The sequence below is a fragment of the Diadema setosum genome, chromosome 9, assembly GCF_964275005.1.
Source record: "Diadema setosum chromosome 9, eeDiaSeto1, whole genome shotgun sequence".
Classification (NCBI taxonomy): Eukaryota; Metazoa; Echinodermata; class Echinoidea; order Diadematoida; family Diadematidae; genus Diadema; species Diadema setosum.
The window spans coordinates 10,460,281-10,482,186 of record NC_092693.1 but is presented as its reverse complement, the minus strand read 5'-3'; the positions used below and the strand labels follow the sequence as shown (position 1 = coordinate 10,482,186).

At 39.4% G+C, this 21,906-nt stretch overlaps 1 protein-coding gene across 1 annotated transcript in view; it reads left to right on the top strand.

Annotated features, from left to right (window-relative positions):
- The window catches only part of LOC140232620 (low-density lipoprotein receptor-related protein 12-like), an 85,199-nt gene extending 66,819 nt beyond the window's left edge, over positions 1–18,380 (top strand). The window contains exons 2-5 of the mRNA XM_072312718.1: positions 11,818–11,983; positions 12,881–13,155; positions 15,533–15,655; positions 16,999–18,380. Coding sequence (XP_072168819.1) covers positions 11,818–11,983; positions 12,881–13,155; positions 15,533–15,655; positions 16,999–17,360 — 926 coding nt within the window. The 3' untranslated portion in view covers positions 17,361–18,380. The remainder of the gene's footprint in view (positions 1–11,817; positions 11,984–12,880; positions 13,156–15,532; positions 15,656–16,998) is intronic.
- The last annotated feature ends 3,526 nt before the right edge of the window (positions 18,381–21,906 follow it).

Genomic DNA, 21,906 nt, shown 5'->3' with positions numbered 1-21,906 from the left:
TCAGCATGATTTCTTTCTATGTCTGTGTGTGTGTGTGTGTGTGTGTGTGTGCGTGTTATATATATATATATATATATATATATATATATATATATATATATATATATATATATATATATATATATTTCTGTGTTTGTGTGTAAATGTGTGTATGCGCGTGCATGAATCTGTCCGTTCTTATATACTAGTACTGTACGTTCGTGGGATACACAGGAAACAATATACATCATGCTGGATGGCGTTAATATGGCTACAAGTTATTTTTCGCATACAAAAAACAGTTAAAAAATAGAAATAGTAAAGAATAAGAAATATGTATCCCAATATCACAGCCTGCTAAGTTGTGTGGTATGTGAGTGGACGCGGGAATGTGTGCTTTTGTTCACTTTCATGCCTTATTGGGGAAAAATGCACAAGACACACCTGTATATGCAGTGTATGCAGAAAGGCTCCTGTCTTTTTAACGTTTTTCTTCTCTGTTATGAAATATATGTATTTATAGATATACATACATATGTTTTAGTCCGTTAGATATAGAATATGTCATGTTCCATTAACTACCTCTAATCATCAGAAATATGAGCGTGGGCGTAGCTACAGTCTTCTCGTTTCTCCCTTGCCTATTTCCATTCAATCAATCCTTCCATCGCATCGACTTCAGGCTGTATGTTCAGCTACAACATGTCAGTAGGAATTTCACTTTTCTAAATGTGAGGTTGGGGCGGTCGTAGAGGAGGAAGAAGGCGAAGTGATATGAAGGGTTTCAGCTCTTCCCTTGAATCGCTCCACTGCCCAAAATGGTAATGATGCGTGAAGCAACAACACCCACATGAATTTTAGAAATTAACGCGCTACGGGCGCTCCGTCTCGCAAATCGTACAACTGACTACGGAACGCCAAATCCCATCCCGCGTGATACGCGGTGAGCTGTTTTGACAGGTCCGGGTCTTCAGTTTTGTTGGGTTGTCTGTGGTAGAAGGTTGCTGCTTGCTTTCTTTCTTTTCTCTCACTTTTTGTTTGTCCGTCTGATGCGTCTCCTTACGTCTGATCAACGATGTTAGACTGTCGAGTTTGATCGATACACATGGTGGCTTGTCGCACATATTGAATTAGAAATGAGGGGGCCCCCAGCCTTATTTTGTGGCTGCATCAAATGTGAGGCCCGACTCTCTCTCCTCTCGTTTTGTAAGAGCTATGCAAATGTCCCTGCAGGAATCAAAGGTGATACGGGTGATATCATTATATCATCACGTCAAATTGTGCGTGACGGTATGCACTGCATGCTTACAGCTTTGCTTCGCTCAACAGACTCGTATCCCATGGCGTGGTGGATAGTGTACGCTGAAGATACATTCTGTTATGCGCTCTCGGGAGAGCTGTTATACTTTAGAGCGACACACCTTTCAACTGACATGCACGTCGAAGTCGTCTTTACATGCATGACAGTGGATATCATAATATCTACGATAAGTCAGACCTTTGTTGTGTTTACAACCCATGACTCTCCGAGGGATCCGTGCGCTGACTATTCCCGTAAGGTATAACGTGCCGTGGATCAAGGGAGGATCTGCACCAAATTCATTTCACTCACAAAGCGAACCCAGGAGATTAAGCAAAAGCCTTCAGATGTGCAAAGCTGATATGAATGTACATGATGGTGTTGCGTAACCTTTCACCGTTCTGGATGGCATATTCAGTTGTATTTGGTTTTGAATGTCTGGATCTTCAACTTTATTAAAGGGATGCTATGGTTTTGGTTGAGATGGGGCTTCAGGTTTACAACTTTTTTCGTGAGATGATGAGAAACCTCTTATGGACTCAAAGTTTATTTGATGAAAATTGGTTTGAAATGGCGGAGATATCCCAAAACAAATGGATCTTAATAAAAGGTGGGACCCACCTTTTATAAAGATCTCTTTCTCTACTTTGACTTTGGATATCTCAGCCATTTCAAAACCGATTTTCATCAAATAAAATTTGAATTCCTCTTCGAATTGTATAATAATTTTATATGCTCTGTAACATTTCGTAAGTGGTTTCGTAGTATCTCGTAAAAAGTTAAAAGCTCAATCCTCCTCTCAACCGATATCATTCCATCCGTTATACTGATTTGATTGAAAGTGTCTGCATGGTTGCGTGAGCTTTTGCGATGTAAATAAGATAAAGGGATAGAGAGAAAGAGATGGTGAGAAAGAGATAGATAGATAGAGAGTGTGTGTGAAATCTCCTGACAAGAGAAGAAAATAGAAACCTTAGGCGAGTAACGACAAACTTCCTCACTTGGAGCAATGACCTCGCCCAGGGCGAAAGCTCGAAGGAGTCCTATATTATGTCAGGTTTCCCGCGTCTTTAACTATCCATTAATCCGCCTGCCTGTCATCCTGTGGACAGCATCTCCATAATCGAGCGTTATGGGTGACAGAGGACCATAAATTTCATCCAGCAATATAAACATTTTCATTTCCCGTCCATCATATTCGGAGGTTTAAGAGGGGGTGGGGTGGAAGGCTTGTCGAAAAACCAACAGTCACCCTCTCAATGTGTCACGATCGGAATACAACGCGCCGAAAATTGGGCGCTGCAACAACACCCCGCCTCATCCGCCTCTCCGCCTCCTTTCGGGCGAAGATGTGAAGATGGCATGCAGCAGGTGAACCCCTTTACTAGATCGGAACGTCCATGGCGAGGGATGATGCGTGAGGCGGTGTTTTGCCCCCTAGGCTGAAGGGCAATGTCCACTTTCTTGAAGTGATACGTACGCTAAATTAAATATTAAGGGGTCGTTATCCACGAAATGGACAAACTGTTTGCATTATTGAAAGCCCCGTGTGGATAAGACAATGGGAAATAGCTTGAGGATCACGTAGGGCGTTTGACATCGGTGCAACTGCTCTCACACAAAAAGTTATGTTCGTGTGGTTATTGCTTGTTTTTTGAGATTTTATGATTTGTTAGGGGTGTTCAATCATTGATTTCTCCACACAAATGTGCGAAGAAAACTATGGATAAAACTTGTTTTGTAATGTACTGTTGAAGAGTACTAATGAACTTTGCCTTAGATTATAGTATCAACTTCAAAGGGCTTTACTGAATTGTGTGTGTGCACACTGTATTTGGATATGTCATCTTTTGTCTAATAAATTTGTCAGTTGTTTTCCGTACGGGAAAAGGATTTGTACTAGTGACTTGCTATCCCACATTAGTGTCTCATCCTTGGGCTTCTGATTAAAAAGGATCCTTTCACTTCTTTTCCTAGTCTTCCTTGAAGAAAGGAAAATTGACCAAGACGTTGACACATTGTTTTTACTGTCATCACATTTCAGCACGATTTGCATTCGCCAGCATGGAACTAAGTATGTGGGTCTTTCTTGAAATGAACCGTAACAGACGCATGTAACCAATGCCAAGTAGGTTGCACGATTGTTGACTTAGATAACAGCACGAAGGTGTGTGTGTGTGTTTGTATGTGTGTCTGTGCGTGTGTTGATGTGTGTGTTTGTAAATTTGTGTGTGTGTGTGTGGGGGGGGGGGGAGGACGATGGAGTGACTTCGGACGAGATTGGCTCGGGCTCGAGCTTTATATTCTGTTGATTCATGAACAGTTATTTAGACAGTACACTGTGAGTCATATTCGGGTAGGATTGGATATTTCGTTCAAGATGCGGGAATCTATACGTAGCCCAGACTGACGGTTTCATGATGAATTAGATTTTATGGCAGTCTATATATACTAGTGGTATGATTATTAGTGATACCTGAGGTCGTTTTGGCGCAGTGAAGTGAGCCCGTAGGCTGGATACATGATTTCTACCGCGGCCTGTGTTCCGGCAGTCAGCCGGAGCCAGGATTTTTTTCTTTCAATTTCTTTCTTTTCTTTTATTTGTTTGGCGAGCTAGTTGAGAAAACAATTTACTGTTTATTCATTGATTTTCTGTACTTCTTCTTCTTCTTCTTCTTCTTCTCCTTCTTCTTCTTCTTCTTCTTCTTCTACTACTTCTTCTTCGTCGTCTTTTAAGTCCTTTTTCATCGAAAGATGATAGATGAATGGTGTGTTTGGAGGCGAGGTGAGAAGTGAACCGTGTGTTTGTCGTCGATGGAAGCGATCACGGTAGTTTGCTGAGTCGAGAATTGATGAACACGTCATCGATCAGTCAGCAACTTTGTGGGTAAAAGAGAAGAGAGAGAGGGGGGACAAAAATGAGACGTGGTTAAAAAGTCCTTAATGCACTGTGAACGCACCCTAGCCGACTGGCGAAAACAAAGCGATTAATGAATATACACTGAGGGGAGATTGATGAAAAGTGAAGAAATTAATCCATCGTTTGCACATTCAGTGAAACGAAATGTATATGTTTCACTTTGATGACGGCGTTAACAATGGCCCGCAGGTTCAGACCAGATGCATGTGGTATATAATGCTACGTACGTATCAATGGCCTCCAGACGAGATTGCCTTCGCGCGAAGGTAGTTATCGTCTGGCTTACTGGATATCCCTTATTCTCTTCGTTGTCTTCCTCATGTTGGGACCGATGATACATGGAAATGTTGATGTTTGCCCGCGGTACACGGCTGGTACTCATCTAGCGAGCTAATCTCATGTGATTTCGAGTTTTTTCTTAATCTTCTCGGCTAATCAAAATGACATCAAAGAGCATGCATCCGATAATCTCTACAACTTTCTTTTAAAAGAATTCAGAGCAGTTCCTTTGCGTGATTATCTAAGGTATTATTTTCATCCCCGGAAGCACCGTTTGTCGAAGAATAATATTCGTTTTGTCTATTTATTTATTTATCTACTATATCTATCTATGTGTGTATCTAGCTTGCTAGCGATCTAGAGTAGATATCTATCTACGAATGCTTTTCTGCTTCATACATTTTGAAGTGTTGTCCAAGAGCGCTGTATATCGGATTTCATGATTTCAGTTCCTTGCGCGATTAGCCATTGTCTTCTCCCCGGAAAGCACTCCTTGTCTATATGTATTTATTTTGTTAATTAATTAATTTATGTATTGCCAGGTACCCATTTATACACCTGGGTTGTGAGGGATGTGCGGTGGGTAAAAACGTATTGTCCAAGGAAGGGCGTATTTTAAGTACTGGGCGGGACTTTAATTCGGGCCCTATGGTTGGGAGTTTTATCCACGCTTATGCCACAGCGCCCCAACGGGTAGGGCCTATATAGCGATCTAGAGTAGATATCTATCTATCTATATCAAAATATTTTTTTTTCTTGTGCGTGAACTTTGGCGTAACCTTTTTGTTAATACATTTTCTGATTTTTTTTTTTTTTTTTTTTTTGTCAAGAACACTGTGTCTCGGGATTTCAGGATACAAATAAAAGGCTATATTTACAAAGTGGCAAATGAAAAGATGATAATAACAGAACGGGGTCTTTTCTTTCCGAGACCACGCACACACGTGCATATATATAATGTCACTGAGCTGAAAGCGCTCTGTCAAAAATGAAAGAGCGTGTACTCAAATGCAGCCTAATATTCACTTCAATAGATCATAAATGTATTAATTTGATTATCTGTCTATTCATCCACACACACACTTACATATGGATTATATATATATATATATTATATATATATATAGAGAGAGAGAGAAGGAGAGAGAGATAAAGAGAGAGAGAGACATGAAGATAGATATGAAGAGTTTGAATACAAAAACAGATATATAAAATAGAGGAAATTATCTTTTTTTTTAATGATCGTGCACTCTTTGTATAGCAAGTCATGTTATCGAAGATAAGTAATATTGTCACATATTTGTATGCTTCTTTGTTTTTCAACAGCTTTTGTCTCAAATATGTCAAATTGATAGAAACGAGTTTTATGCTTTGCATTCAAACTCACATGCATACACAGATATGGGGAATGGAAATTAATGTGCATGCAGTCTTGTTATCGTTAAAAGACCACCCTTTTTATATTGTAATGAGCTAATAAATTATGCGGCGGAGTGACGGTCTCCCTTTAATCCATCACCCAGCCCTACATTGCATTGTGTTCTATTCTGATCACGTATTCTACGGAGTCGCCTGTGCTTCCCCCATCACCCTTCCCCCCTCCCCTCTATTCCGTCATCTCTCCCCTCCCCCCTCTCTATTTATATCTCTTTCTCTCTCTCTCCTCCCGTATCGTTCTCTGTATTGCCCGCACCATTTGATACATGTATATAAAATCAGCAAGATATATTCATACAGATTATGATCCCTAGCGCTGAGTCGCCACGCATTATCAGTTGTAATGAATAGATGGAAGAGCTGTGAAAGCTCCCATGAACATTGATGAAGCGGGGAAGAATTATAGCGACAGATAGAGAGAAAGAGCGAACGAGTGAGAGATAGATAGATGGAGAATATGAAAGAGGGCGATAGAAAGAGGAAAGGGAGAGGACGAGATGGAAGGTCGAGATGAGAGGGAGGGAGAGAGAAATAAAAATGTTAGGGGAGGACAGAGAGCAAGGCTTGACATAAATGTTTTTCTCTGGCGGCCCATTCGGACTATTAACATCTTTGAAGTTCAAATTTTGGTTGTCCGAAATAGAGACGTAGCGGCCCGAGATAAAAGGCAATGTAAAATCGTATTTTGAATTCTAGCTGCTCGATCTGGCCACCGAAAGATAATTATTTTTTCTCGAAATTTGGTGGCCCGACATCAATTTTTAGCGGCCCTGGGCCGTCGGGCCACCGCTAAAGTCGAGCCCTGGAGGGAATATGATAGGAGTGGAGAAGATTTATGATAAGAGTCATGTGCAACAGACCTCAACACGGACTACATGTATCATAAAATGTTATGTTCAAATACTTAGTGTAATCAACAAACGAGGTGGTAATAAAACATTGGAATTGTGGAGTATAAAGAGGACATTGAGAGGACGAAATAGTCGCCGATCAAAAAGGTGACGTTGTTGAGTTCTGAGGGTCAAATGAGATAGTTAAACATCACATCGATAACAAAGAGAGTCTAACGCAGAGTGTAAACAAAAAGACAGACTCCATGATACAGAAATATAGTTGATCGAGCCATTAAAAGTGATGGTAGAAATTGAAAGCCGAAGTGTCGAGCACGTGTAATGAGCATATAATTTGATAAAGTGCACGACAACCCTCATTTTGCTATATCTGCAGGTATAGCATAAGTGGTCCGATATGACAATTGTGGTATTGACAATAATGTCGGAGAATATAAGATAATATATAGGTAATATTATAATAAGAATATATAAAAACGGAGCATATAGCACACAGACACACACACACACACATGTCGTCGACCAAAAGCAAATAAGATGAAGATGTTTGTAGTGACGTCCAATACTATACAGTCTGACTGCACAATATTTCGAGCTGAAATGTTACAATAATTTCTGTCCACATTTTGGCTATCTTGGCACTTTTTTCGATGTACCTAGGAAAATGATTGTACGTAACGTACGGAAACACAAGTATGATTTTATTTTGTTATTACATGAGAATATACGGGGAAATAATTTAAACAGCAGAGTATATGAAAATAATCTTTCCGCCTCCAAAAGAAAATATAAGATAAAAGAGAGATAAAACACATTAATATATCCAGAAGAAGAAAGGGTATAGAATAAAGAAGAGAGATTGAGATGCCTTTACGTGTACAGTTGGTGAACTGTGTTTGGCCTCTCGAACTCTAGTCTGTGCTTGTCTGTTAGCTCCATTCAATTTCATCCCAATTACGTTGTCCACTGAGTTTCGTAGTCATCAATTTCTTAGCTAAGCTTATTCGCCTATGCGTCATACGATTTGAACGTATGCAAGTAGCATGCGTAGTCTGCTAGTGATCTAAACCTCCTTTACAATGTCATCTCATATAAATATGACAGCACATTGAGCGGTCTAGTATGTTTTTGTTTATTTTCACAGGTTCAGTACAAAGGTGATTTCATTTTTCTCGTCAAAGAGCATTCGCCTTATACATACGAAATACTTTGTGCTGATATACTATAAATTTGTCAAAAGTCTGGGAATATGAGACTAACTGTGATTTTGATGCTATGATGACGACACGTACTTGGTCTGAAATACTGAACATGTATATTGCCCATTGGTAGTCGTGCACTTCACGTGAATGCTACTGATTTGATATAAGAGGAATTGTACAGTATGCCCATTTCTTACACGGCAGTAAAATGATCTTATCTGATGATGTTGATGTAATTGTGATTAGAATGCATGTCAAAGGCCTACATGATGTTACATTTGTGTTAAAAAAAAAGCCCCGTGAGAACGAATTATCGTTAATGTTCGTTGTTCTGATACCACCCAGAAGATTTAAATTAGGTTGGCATGAATGTGTAGGGATGTGCATTTAAAAAAAAAAAGTTTGTGTGCATCGTACTATCTTCAGGTAAAGATGTGTACATTGAAGATTATGTAGATGTATGGAAGAGGCTGCACTAGGTAGATGGGTGCTGATAATATCATCCCTATGTTATCATGTGAATTTTAAACAAAAATGGACGATCATGTAGACCCTGTCCTTCTGTTGCCTGACCTTCTACAGAGGCGGGCCATACTTTGCGGTATTTGCTATTTGGCAGCACGCTGATGGCAACAATGCCACGAACGAAAGAAAAGTGCACAAAAAATCCCTCGTGATGAAAGGGAATCCGAATGAATGGCGACGTGGTCTTTGTGAGTGTGTCAGAGCTGTCAATGCCCGTACATATCATAAACGGACAATTAATCAGCCTACTTTGGAACAGCGGCACAATACGGAATAATATTTCCATAACCTCGATTCTCTTGTCGACTCGCGCGCTCTGCCGCCGCGCACGTCGGCAGTAGACGTGAATCTACTCGCAAGTGTCGTACACAAGGGAGCTTTGCGCTCCGCACGGACGTTTTCCATGCATTGTCATTGGTCTCTCTAGTGGCCATAGAGTTCCGTTTATGACTCACTAAGAACCGTGTCGCTCTCAAGGCAGTCTCCCCTTTAAAAGGTAGTCCGTCTCCTTCTGAATTAGGAATGAGTTCCTTAATGTTCGCCGTAGCTACCACGGCATAGCCATGGTCAGCTTATAGGTTTTGTATCGCTTAATGACAGATTTCAAGTCCTGCCTTTTGTGGGATTCTGTGCGGAGTAGGGGATTTATCATCAGTATCAGCACATCAGTATTGCACAAGGAAAGTAAGACTACGAATGCCTTGTGTGCCTACTCTACTGTTGAACATGCGCACTTACTGAATGTGTATATATCGGTCAGCTTGTGTGGCCCTGCCAGTTGGTTCCGCATATTTCTATGGGTGATTGAGTGCTCTAATGGTGATGGCTGATGTTGTGGAAAAGCAGCACACACAATTACCAAGAAAGAGAGACAGGGGGTGGGGAAGGATAACTCTATTTTTAGGAAGTGAAGGTACATATTAGCACGGAGCGGTATGGAGCTGTTGCAAATTGGCAACGGTGCAAATGAAATCCAGCTTTTAAATGTCTTACAGAATACCAACTCCCAGCATCTGAAGCATGCTGCCTTATCTTGATTACAAATCGGTGGAATGCGGACACAGTTCCAGTTGGGACGCATATTCCTCCGAACTTGTTGGGATAACGGGGAAGCGTTATGTACATTGATGAGAATGGACTCGGGGAGCAGTTAGGGCAGGCGACCTCTCGAAGATGACGGGGAAAAACTGGTCGCGTTCTAGATAAAGCAAATACCGTAGAGGCTTCTGCAGGGAAAGGGTCACACATTTTTTATGTTCTTTTTTCTGGATTGCATCTCGTCTTTCTTCTCTCTAGTGGATTCTGTCTCCCTTCATCAGCATCCGTCCTTTGTCTAACTGGCACACGAAGCTCTATACAGCACCATGGAGAGCATCGTGAATGTTTAGATGCTAATTCAACGTTCTTTCATATCTCGGTCAGTCCACTGGGTTTTATCGTTAGGTAATTTGATCCTCCATACCGAAAAAAAAAAATATGAATAAGGATCTCATAAATCTTCAATGAATTCATCTTTCTTTTTACTTCGGGAAGATGAAACTTCATGAAGCTCATTTAGCTGGTATAGGGCCCGCGTTTTCTTTCTTTGTTTCCGTGAGGTGAAAGATTAAATTATCACAGGATCTCGAAAACAAATCGTTTTCATAAGCTCTTAGTAGTTATTTTGTGGATAAATTGCGATGTTGAATTTAAAATGATAATCTTTATTTTTACTTCGGTAATCTAGTATGTTTGGTTAAAAGCTTTATAAATGCGCTGCCCCGTCCAGATATAAGCTCCTTCATGACGAAATGGCACCCATGTGACCCATCCCTTAGTAAAACACAAGTTAAATGTAGAATCATGACCCATCTGTTTACTATATAACTGTACTGTTTTCTCACACTGGGACAGAAGCCGAGAAACATTTCAGCGAAAGTCCGAACTTCTGTGCATATTTTGACTGTACGTTAATATCCCTATAAGTCGCTGTGAAATGAAATCACCACGCTTGAAATGTTGTGGTCATCTAATAGTCAAATACAGCGATCTGAAGTATAAACAAATGTATATGAATAGATATTGGTCATTCACAGTCAAACACAGCGATCTGAAGTATAAACAGGTGTATGAATAAATATGAATATATAGCAGAAATACACATTTTCTTGCAAGGCATAAATATGTCAAATTGTGACATGGCAATATTGCAGATACTGTGCATCACGGCACTCTTGCGTATGAGACGAAATTGTAAGGTGAGAAAGTCGATGTGCTGAAATTATAGCAACATGAATGTACATTGATATGACTCTTGGAGAGATGGGAATGCACACATATTAGACACATGAACCGCTGGAGAATGCACACGCAACCCAAATACATGCGACATGAATTCAGAGTAGATATCGTGGCACAGTTTTCCAATACTGTATATAGACTCGCTAGTTCCAGCTTACTTGTCATAGCATGTTGTCACCTGAACTCTCAAGTACCTTGGAAAACACTCAGCGCGTGATGAATAATTCATCGAATCCCAACACGAATACTGATGCGTGGGGATAAGGGGAAAGCGTAATGTTATTAGTTTAAAAGAATAACTACCAGCGCCAGGAGCCTGACTAAACACGTTTCATATCCGTTGTCGGATATGATATTATGCCAAGACGATCGAGCAAGAAGTGATTGAATTTCTGGCGGCGGAAATGGCGCGCAGAATCATCGTCTGCGCGAGTCCATTTCCATCGATGCATATGGCGCTTCCTCCCCATTTGCTGTACAGCGCCTCCCATTGCACGATTAACGGAATTAGTAATGTCTAATAGTCGTATTCTCGTGCCCAGGCGTGATCGAGACTGTTTTCTTTTTATTTCTTTCGCCTGAGAGTTTGGACATCATCATTGTAATTTTCATGATAAATACCAAGTCAAAATGTTCATATGACACAGCTAAATTGCTTCCGCATGTGTCCCCATTCATCGTAGATGGCCTCCTTCACAGGAGGTCGCAACAACCTTTCACTACTATGAGTACTATGGTTTGTGGGACAGTGTTGGAATTCATGTGGTATAGGAAATATGCCGCCTACATGCTATCAAATAGCAAAAGCAATGAATTGTGCAAGATAAAGACTGTTGTAAGACAAGTGTTGAATAACGGAATTACACTCATTATCAAAGCATGAGTTTTGAAGAAAAATTCACACACGAAAGCTTCTCACCATGCTCTCTCAGATGTTTCGTGATTTTTTTTTTTGTATATTTCGGATTTTCGAATTGTTGCTTAAGCAAAGGAAGAATATCATGAATGATTTCGATTTCCTTTTTCTGCTTTATATCATTTCAGCTTATATCCAAGACCGGGTTCGCTCTCTGCTATGCATGCCGAAGAACGTGAGTGATACGGCGGGCCGCGTGGCTTCGCATCACGAGGTTGAGCACGAACCGTACGCAGACAGTATGGACTGCACGTTTACTATGAACGCAAAGCCGGGACAATTCATCAATATCAGGTAAGTTTTATTGAACTGGAGTTCGATCGTCACATAATGCGATATGATTAATTAAAAGTGAAGATGAGCGAGATAAGATAGGATAGAAGATGTACGCATAACATGAAGTTTATAGCAGGACACGTGTAATGTGGTTCAAATTATTTGCATGTATAGAGTTGTTGCATGAAATGGGCGTCATGGTGTAATGACAATTGGGCGTGGTCGAGATGATAATTGGTGTGGTCAGATCCGTCAGGATGAGATAGGCGATGTCAGGACTGGTTTTAATGAGATAGACGAGTGCGCATGGTCAGCAGTACAGCTTGGTGTGACCACGTGCGAATTTTTTTTTTGAGTATGGACTGTATTTTTATCTCCCGTGAGAATAGCTTTGTTTCAGGTAGATGTCAGCTGTTCTCCACCTTTTATTTTTTTAACAAAAATCGCAAAATTCAAGACAAAGTCTAATTGACTTGTGTGACGTACACAAGCTGTTTTGAGATTTAAGATGGGGCGTAGCTAAAACTCAGTCCCCGACCAAAAACAAAACAAAACGAAACAAAGAATACAAATCAAAACCGAAACTAAAACTAAACAAAAACAGTAATATCAAACAAAATACTTGTCAAATTTACACCGAGTGTCCTGTATTGTTTATCATCAAAATCTCCCACATCACATTGTGAAAAGAAAGTGCTTATCATGAGCTGATGTCTATCCAATTGTTCCTCATAAAATGGAGGTCCCTCATATCCGTTGTCAAAATACAAGCATTTGATTATGTTTGAACTGAAATATCATTTCCGACTCGTTTGCTTCGCTTCCCCTCGCTTTCCGATCGAAACATTCATCTGCACGACCGCATTGGTATATACATTCTCAACATACCGTGTTGATATTTAACCGTCCATCCAGATTCGATTTCTTCGACCTCGCTGCGTCGTATGACATCCGGGAGAAGCGATGTCGAATGGAGGGCGACTACCTTTCCATCTACGAATCGGGCAACATCTTCCTCATCAAGGGCAACATCCTGGAACCCGCGGTCAAGCTGTGTGGCGGCACGGGCAAGTTCCCGAGTGACTACCAGTCGGTCAGCAACGTGGTCACTGTCCGATTTTACACTGACGATTACCACAGCCCGGACAACGGTATCAAGTTCACGTATACGGCCTTCTACAACCCAGCAGGTGTGAAAGAGTTGTTGTTTATCAATACATTAACTTTTAGGTTGTTCGTATGTTTTGTTCTTTATCACGTTTGCATTTACCTTGTTGATTTCTGTTCTTAAAGGGGTTGTACAGTTTTGGTGGAGACCTTACTACAGGTTTATAACATTTTTGGTGAGATAACGAGAAACCTCTTATGAAATAAGAAAGAGCATCTAATTCCAAGAGGAATTCAACGTGTTCATTTTGATAAAAATTAGTTTTGAAATGGCCGAGTTATCCAAAACGAAGCAATCCTAATAAAAGATGGAGCCCACCTTTTATTACGATCTCTTTGTTTTACTTTGTTTTCATACATCTCAGCCATTCCAAAACCGATTTTCATCAAATAAACTCTGAATTCCTCGTAGAATGGTATGTTTTGGTTTATTTCATAAAGAAGTTTCTTAGTCTCGCAAAAGGTTGAAAGCCCATTCCTCATCTCCACCAATACTGAACCATCCCTTTAACGAACACAAGCGCCATTGGTGCACATTAAAAGATACTTCTTTTTGTTCCACGAGTAAATTTCCTTTCTCTTTGGTGGTTATCATTCTTTTTTGTTAATACATGCTGACATAATCGACTATGGATACTTAGGGCCACAATTTCGAAATTTACCCAATTCGCATTTAGTGCCCATGATATGCTTCTGCATAATTTGTGCAATTATGATAAACCAGAATATTTTGTTCTTGCTGTACGAATAAAAAAAGTAATTTTCGCCCAGATCATTGATTCATCGGGACTTTAATATTTATTATTTTTAATGTAAATTCTATTATTAATGAAAATACATTAAACACAATGTGAAAGGATGGCAATGTATAAACAAAGGGAACCATTTATGTTTCAGCACACAACTAAAAAATACTCATACTATACAGCCCTGTAAACAGAGATGTGTATAAACTGAACCATGTAACAATAGGCAGAATCAGAGTCGTCAATCTTTATTGATTTATGTATCTGCTGGAAGAGATGAATTAATTATTGCCAGTTCGCCCGAATTGTAAAAAACGTGTAATTTACCGTCTGGAATGCCAACAGGTGCATGGGATGTTTATGTTTCAGAAAGAGAATTGCAATTGTATAATGCTCTACGATGCGTGGGTCATTCATAACAGAACGCGAAGTGATTCCATTAAAGGAATGAGTATAGTATTGGTTGAGGTGAGGATTCAGCTTTTAACTTTTTGTGAGATACCGAGAAACCACTTTATGAAATGTTCCAGAGCACACAATTCTAAGAGGAATTCGAAGTTAATGTGACGATAATCGGTTTTTGAATTGTTGAGATATAAAAAAAAAAAATCAAAGTAAAACAAAGGTAGGAAAGGTAGGTCCCACCTTTTATTCGGCTCGCTTTGTTTTGGGTATCTCGGCCATTTTAAAACCAATTTTCAGCAAATAAAATTTGTATTCCTCTAAGAATTTTATGCTCTCCCATATTTCATGAGGTTTCTCACTATCTCAAAAAATTGCAATAAAAAAGTTGGAAACCGGAAGACCCATCTCAACCAAAACTGTACCATCCCTTTAACTTACATAAGGAAAGAAAGGAGGAGTTAAGTTAATGGCGGTAGAGCAAATCATGCAGTGACAAGCACTTATTTTCTCCAGACTGTTGATGTTACCGTTATACGTGTTTGTAGGCCAACTGAAAAGTGCAAACAATCTGTTGCTAGACTTTGTGGCGGGGGTGACGGAGGGGCAGCATTAATTGCAGACGGCAGCCGCGAGTCGTCTGCAAAAGTGTAAAAGCCATGATGTGGCAAGCTACACGGGCAGATTTAGTTGTGTAACTCCATGATCCAATGATTTGGCCTCTCCTATCTGGCTGTTAATTGTATAACTCCCATCCCATTGATTGCCCCCCCCCCCCCAAAAAAAAGTGAACATTTGGCGGAAAATCTTGTTATAGCTTCAATGCAGGCCTAACATGAATGTGAGGGATCATTTGGTAGTGATAGACGTTGACGATCAATGATGCCGTGATCGTGCTTTTTTCCCCCTTGTCTCCATGCTAAATATCTCCTTTCTTACTTCAGTACTTAGTACTTACTTAAGTACTGTTGATACAGAATCTGTCTTCTTTCTTCCCTGAGTTTTTCACAATAATTCCTATTTAGAACTTTGGTTTAGGTTTTGTATCGTCATCAACTTTTCTTCTTCTTCTTCTTCTTCTTCTTCTCCTTCTTCTTCGTCTTTTTTTATCGTCTTCTCCTTCTCCTCACAATCTTTCGGATGGAAAAGAAGACATCTTCACCATTATGAAGCCTTCTCGCTAATCTGGTATTACCCATCACCCTGTTGTTAACATCCTTTTCATTGTTGATACCCCCCATGTCCGTTGCAGAGCGCACGCCCGACTGTTTCATGTGTACGGATGGCACGATGTGTATAGACAAGGACCTCACGTGTAACGGTATGCCCAACTGCAATGATGACAGCGACGAGGAGGCGAGCCTCTGCCAAGAATGTAAGTGTGTACCACAGGGGCCTGTTTCACAAAGAAGCCAAGTCGATCTTAAAATTTAAGATTGACGAAAAAATTATGGTATGATGTGTGTGTCTTCAATGTTGCTCAACTTTCTAATGAAAATGTAGATTTTGGAGACTTTTTTTCATGTGGCCATTGGCAATACAAGATAAGATAAATAACAGAGGAATTATTCTGTAAACACAGATGATAATTTGAAGTGGATGGTGATTCGACTAATAAAATTGAACAGGGAAACCAGTGGCTTACCACAATTTTTATTCAATTTGAAGTGTCAAGTTCGACTTAAATCTTTGTGAAACACCCCCAGGACTGCTCAACCGATCTCATGCCAGTTTACTAATGACCTGTATTCACATTTAGGTATACTTCACCCTCTGTTTCCTACCTTCCAAGCCAAAACCTAGTCACGACCTGCCCTACAATAGGCCTAATGTTTCCTAATGTAGGGCCTATATGTGACTTTATTGGTATTTTTTACGTCTTACGGCGTTGTAATATAGCTATTCCAGCCCCCTACGCACACCCAATACATTTCTAAATTTGGAATCCAGTTTGCAGCATCGGTTGTTGCTTTGTTGGGTAAAATGCTTAGGCAAGCTCTCTTGATGTGGGAAAATATGCATAAAATTTGAATTATTGGTACACAGGTTTCTTAACAAGTTTCTCTTGAAGATGTTTCTAAATCATTTGCTAGTACCATGTGGAGGAAGTGCAGGAACCTTTGTTAAAAAAAGATCAGCATGTATGAAAATTGAATGCGATAGAAAACCGGTCTGATGTGTGTCTGTAAAGGCGTAATATCCATACCACGAAGTGCCACAGTTCAACATCTGTGTCACTGAGATCCAGGACCAAGGAAGTCCAGGGCACAGCTATTACCTATATACCAGAGGGATTCTCATGTGTGTCTTTCTTTATCACATCACTGGCTACATTTATTTGCTTACAATACTTGTGAGAGATGATGGTGTCGAGAAAGTTCAGTCGTTTTCTTGGAGCAGTGATTATTATAAATACTTCACCTGCTGCTATGTGTGAAGAAAAGTTTCAAGGGAAAACGTAAGCACTGAAGTGTCGACGTAAAATGTAAATGTAAAACTATGTATTATATACTTTATGGATGGCTATTCCTGACTGATGTGCACTGTAATTGATGTAATCATACATCTTAGAATTATATTGTTCTCCAGTCATATAATTATGAGAATGCATAGGCACTAAAGGACCCAAGTAATTTAAAGAAATACATGTCTTTAGGCATTATTACTAATCATTCTCGCATCTTATTTGTTTTACCCATTCTTTCGAACAACTTGCAGCAAGCAACATTTTCCAGAAGGGAGTCGAGACGCTCGGTATCGGTGTCATGGTGGCGATCGGAGCGGGATCAGGGCTTATTCTTCTATGTCTCCTAATACTCTGTATTGTCTGCTGCTGCTGTTGCACCAAGCGAAATAACCCACCTGACCAGAAGGCTCAGTATAGGGCGCCGCCAACGCCGAGACCCGGATCGTATCCATCCCACAATTCCAACTATTCGTCGTACTCGTCGTCCGCGTCAAACACAGCGGGGAGGCCCTACCCGAACTTCCCGCCCGGGTACCCTCCGTTCCACAATGGCGGCTACAGTGTAGGCTACAACTACGAGAACGGGAGGATGGAATTCCCGCAAAAAGTCTAGGGTGACGCTCCTCGTCTTGAATATTGTTGCGTTGCGTAATATCCTCATGTACTCTCGCACTGCAGTGCATGTAACCTAAAAATCGAAACACTCACTTTTCTATTATTTATACATTCATTCACTCGTGGAAAAAAAAATCGTTCAAGATGTAAAGTTGGATTGATTAATGTTTCTGACGTTTTACAATTTATTTGTATAGATTCACTGTGCTGGTACTTTACTATTACGGATATTTTTTTTTTTCTGTAGATTTTAGGTCTACTTGTAGTTGATAAAGTGAAATAGGTTTGTGAAAGGACTGTATATAGAGTGCGCATGCTCAGCCGCTGTAGCCTTGGCAACGATATTGCAAAGTTTGATGCAGCGTTAGCTGCTTGTCTGTATACAAATTCAAAAATCATTATTCTACATATTGCCAAAGAAAGCTTTCTGTTGCAGTCATCATGGAATGACATAAATGCCAGATTATGATGTGAATGTGAAAGACGGTCTCTCAGACGTTCTGTTCCACAAAGTTTGTGACTTTTGTTCTCTCTCTGTCCCTCTCTCTTTCTCTGTATGTTATTAAAAAAACTTGGTACTAAAACGTATCCAACTCTACATTTATGCCTGCCAGTGTTCAAACACTTCTGTATAGCATATGAATCTTCAATATTAGTACCTCAAAGAAAATTATTGACACAGAAAACCTGTCATTGTACATAAAACTCGTCGGCTAAAAATTCAATGTTTTGACAGAAAATCTTCTTTATTGATTCAAAAGGATCCAAAATATCACTCTGAATTAAGGCCCAACCATTATCATGTTCTGTTTGTTCCCGAGTGACCAAATATGTATGATTTTTTTTAATAATTAGTGTACATTCCTCTGATATCTTATCCCAAGAAGTATACGGACAAAATAATGAAAAAGGAAGAAATCCGAAAACTTAATATATTTTCGCCTTTCATCATTGATAATCAATTGCCAGATATGATCTGAGTATGCACACCTATAGAGAGGGTAGACCTGGGGATTACGGAAATTGGGTAGAGTAAATTCTAAAATGAAAAAGAGAAAACATCAGTAAACGGTAGCTCACGTTTCATCGTCGTTGTGCTGAACATGTCTCGTATTCATGAAAGTGGACTTAATATTTTTTTAAGCACACTCAAGATTTTAGACCAAATGAGTGAGGTCTGTCATCACTTCTCGCAGTTCCCGTTTCGACCATTCACACTGTAAAATCCAAAAACGAACAAAAAGAAGAACAACAAAACAACATTAATAATTATGTACAAACCCGATCAGGAAAATGATCCTCTTTTTTTTTTCTTTCTTTTTTTTTTAGCAGAAGTTGAAGAAGTTGAAACAAAAAGAGTCATGACTTAGTCAGTATCAGCGAGTCATGTTATTTACCTATCAACAATTCTCATGCTCACTAAATAGTAAAATGTGTTGGCGTTTGCTCCTTTTGGTTTCATTGCAGGACGCATGGTTATTAATTGTATATTTCCTAGAAACTTTTACATTCTGACGTATATACTCTCTCCAACTTATAGCAAGGGTCGTATTCAAATTAAACAACAATAAAAAAAGTCATATTTTGGCTTTCTTACGTACAGAACATATAGTATGAGAATTTGAAACACAAAACGTCTCTGCCTCTGAAACTAAAACGCTGTGTTAAATGACTTCATAACGTTCATTCAAACTGTCGTCAATACTACGGTATTCGATTGTGATGCTGCTGATCTGTAATAGATCTTAGTGTAATTTCACCTAGTTTGATATCCTTGGGAGGTTTTCTCGTATTAAGGTGGACTGTCATTCGAACCGTGCAAGGTAGGCTTTCGATGAGGATATATAAAATTATCACTCGGGCAGAAGAAGAATACAACACGTGTATCTCAACGCACGACGAGCGATCTTGAAGTGAAACACGACTTTAGGAGTAGACGGTTTTATAAATCGACACTATGTAATCAACTCTTTGTGTTCTCCGGAGAATCGGAGAAACATAAATCAGCTTTCAAGAAGCAAAGTGCAGTTAGACCTTATTAATTATGGCGGTCCGTCACAAATACGAATGCCATTAAGGCATACTAAAAACTTTATACACGCGGATTCTATAGGCTTACGAAGAGTGTTGATTGTCGATGCATTTAGTAGCATCTATACAATTATACTATCAGTACTGAACTAAACTGGTAAAAGGCTCTGATTTGGGAAGAAAAAGGGAAGCGTTGTTGTGTATGAATAATTCAATCATGGTGGAAAGAGCTGAATATTCAAAGAAAGCAAAACTTTGCTGACATACCATTCCCTATGTGCATACCTCGTTGAGATCATGTCGTTTTCTTACAGTGCGTCGTACTTTATTCTCGATAATGCTCTCTCACTTCGCGTTATTGCATTAAGCACGCGCAGCTGAATTCATGTGTAGGAGTATCATGTTTAAAGTGATGCTGCGTGATTAGTGGTATTGTGGTCCATGTCGTGACGTTTTCGAGTGGCGGAATTCGTCAACGGCGCGTTCATGATAGGCGAGGTTTTAGTGAGACAAACGTTTTTCTATTCGAGGTTTTTGACATTTCTTTCTTTCTGTCTGTCGTATGTCTCTCTTCCCATTTCTCTCTCTCTCTCTCTCTCTCTTTCTCTTTCAAAATAGATATTATTTGCCAGAAAGCGGAATATGCTAATGCGATTTCCAGAATTCGAGGGAGTATAGTCTACACGCTCAGTGCGCCCAGACACATCCCCAGCTGCCTGCATAGTAATGTGTTTTTGTGTTTATTTTACTTCATGTTAGCACGAAGTGAAAGTACGATAGCCTGGTGTAATTATGTTATCTCATATAATTGGAGATCCGCCATTTCGCATGAAAGAACAGAGAGAAATCTGTTATGTGGCTGAAAGCGTTTACAGTTTTTTTGTTTTTTTTTTTTCAATCATTCTTATCCGTATTTTGGATGATATTATGTTGAAACATGATGCTGTAATGAATATTACATCAATATTACGCAGTCTTGCTATACAATGACTACTCATTACTGTTTCGCATTATTGTCATTGTACAGAGAATGTTATCGTGACACGATGCTGTAATTTGAATTTCGTTCGTTTCACTTGTAAATTTGAAAGTTCGTGGTAAGTCGGGATGGGAAAAGTTATAGAGGTGGTTTGCGAAACGTAAGTTGGTCATAATACCCCCACGTGATACATCACTGTCACAGCGGTATTTCCGTTTATATTGATCATACAACTCACGTGACTGCACACCACAAATGACAAGATATTAAATGCAATGTGTTTCTAACTCAGTACACTGTGATGTTTGGTCGTCCCTCTTTTTTTAACGGAATGTTGTAGTGATGTTGATTGAAGGTAGGTGTTTATAATTATTCACATCTGAACGAGTTTTCACAATGATGTCATCGGTGCCAATCACTTCAGTCGGAACACAGTGTCCGTCAATCTTTCACTCGTCAATGTTTGCCAAAAATCGATATAAAGTGAGGTCATGTTGAGTTTCTGGTCAATATTCAAATCTTTACACATATTATGTATTTTACGCATCGTACATAGTTATACCCGTGGATATTTTGTACCGTCAGTGCTTGAATCACTTGCGTTTGTATGTAACCATGAGTCCTATAGGGCTTTATTCGGCCGTCGTGTTCTGCATGTTTAGGTATAAAAGATATTGTTAGCGTTTGATACAAGGAAATTATCGGCGACATAGAATTGAAGGGATCAAATACTACTCACATTCATATGCCCTAACATCATATATCTTTCTATTTTTATTGCTTCTTTACGATTTAGATACTACTGTTTCTGTTCAAGCTTGTTTTTAAGTGAAATTGATAAGATCGCCGTCTTTTCATGACGTCATACGAGGTTTCAGGATTACTTATGTTGTTTTGTTTCTGCTTTTGTTTAGGAATGTAGGTGTAGAATACCAATGATTGTAAAGTACCATATCTGTATAAAAAGGTGAAAATGCCGTCGATATGCAAAGTATGTAGCGTGACTGTAGTATATTATGATGATGTACTAGACATTCTCGTTTGTTGTAAATAAATGAGACTATGCGTGTAATAGTATGTAAAGTGTGTCGGGAGTACAATAGCCTACTCACAGAAATTCTTAAACGTGATCTTGATTTTGCGTTTGATTTCTCGAACATGACCATTTTGTTTCTGAATTTTGGTTAACCGTGGACACCTCTTCTTGGAGAAGGTGAACAAACTTATAGCAGAAACTTTTAGAAGGAAATATAGCATAGCATATACCCAGAAATGTTTCGTTTGTGTAAACGAATGAGTTCCGTTTGATACTCGATTCTGAGGTTTTTTAAAAGTGTCCTAGCAAGTGACTAAAAATATGATATCGATGCCATCTGTACATAAACTTTTTAAAGGCATATTTTCAGGAATTCTTGTGAAACTTGATATGTCGTTTGTGTTGGAAATACAACATTGTGTTGCTTTTGTTTTTTTAATTGCTATGTAGAAAAATTATAAATTTATGTGTGATCACACTGTAATCAGATTTAATTTA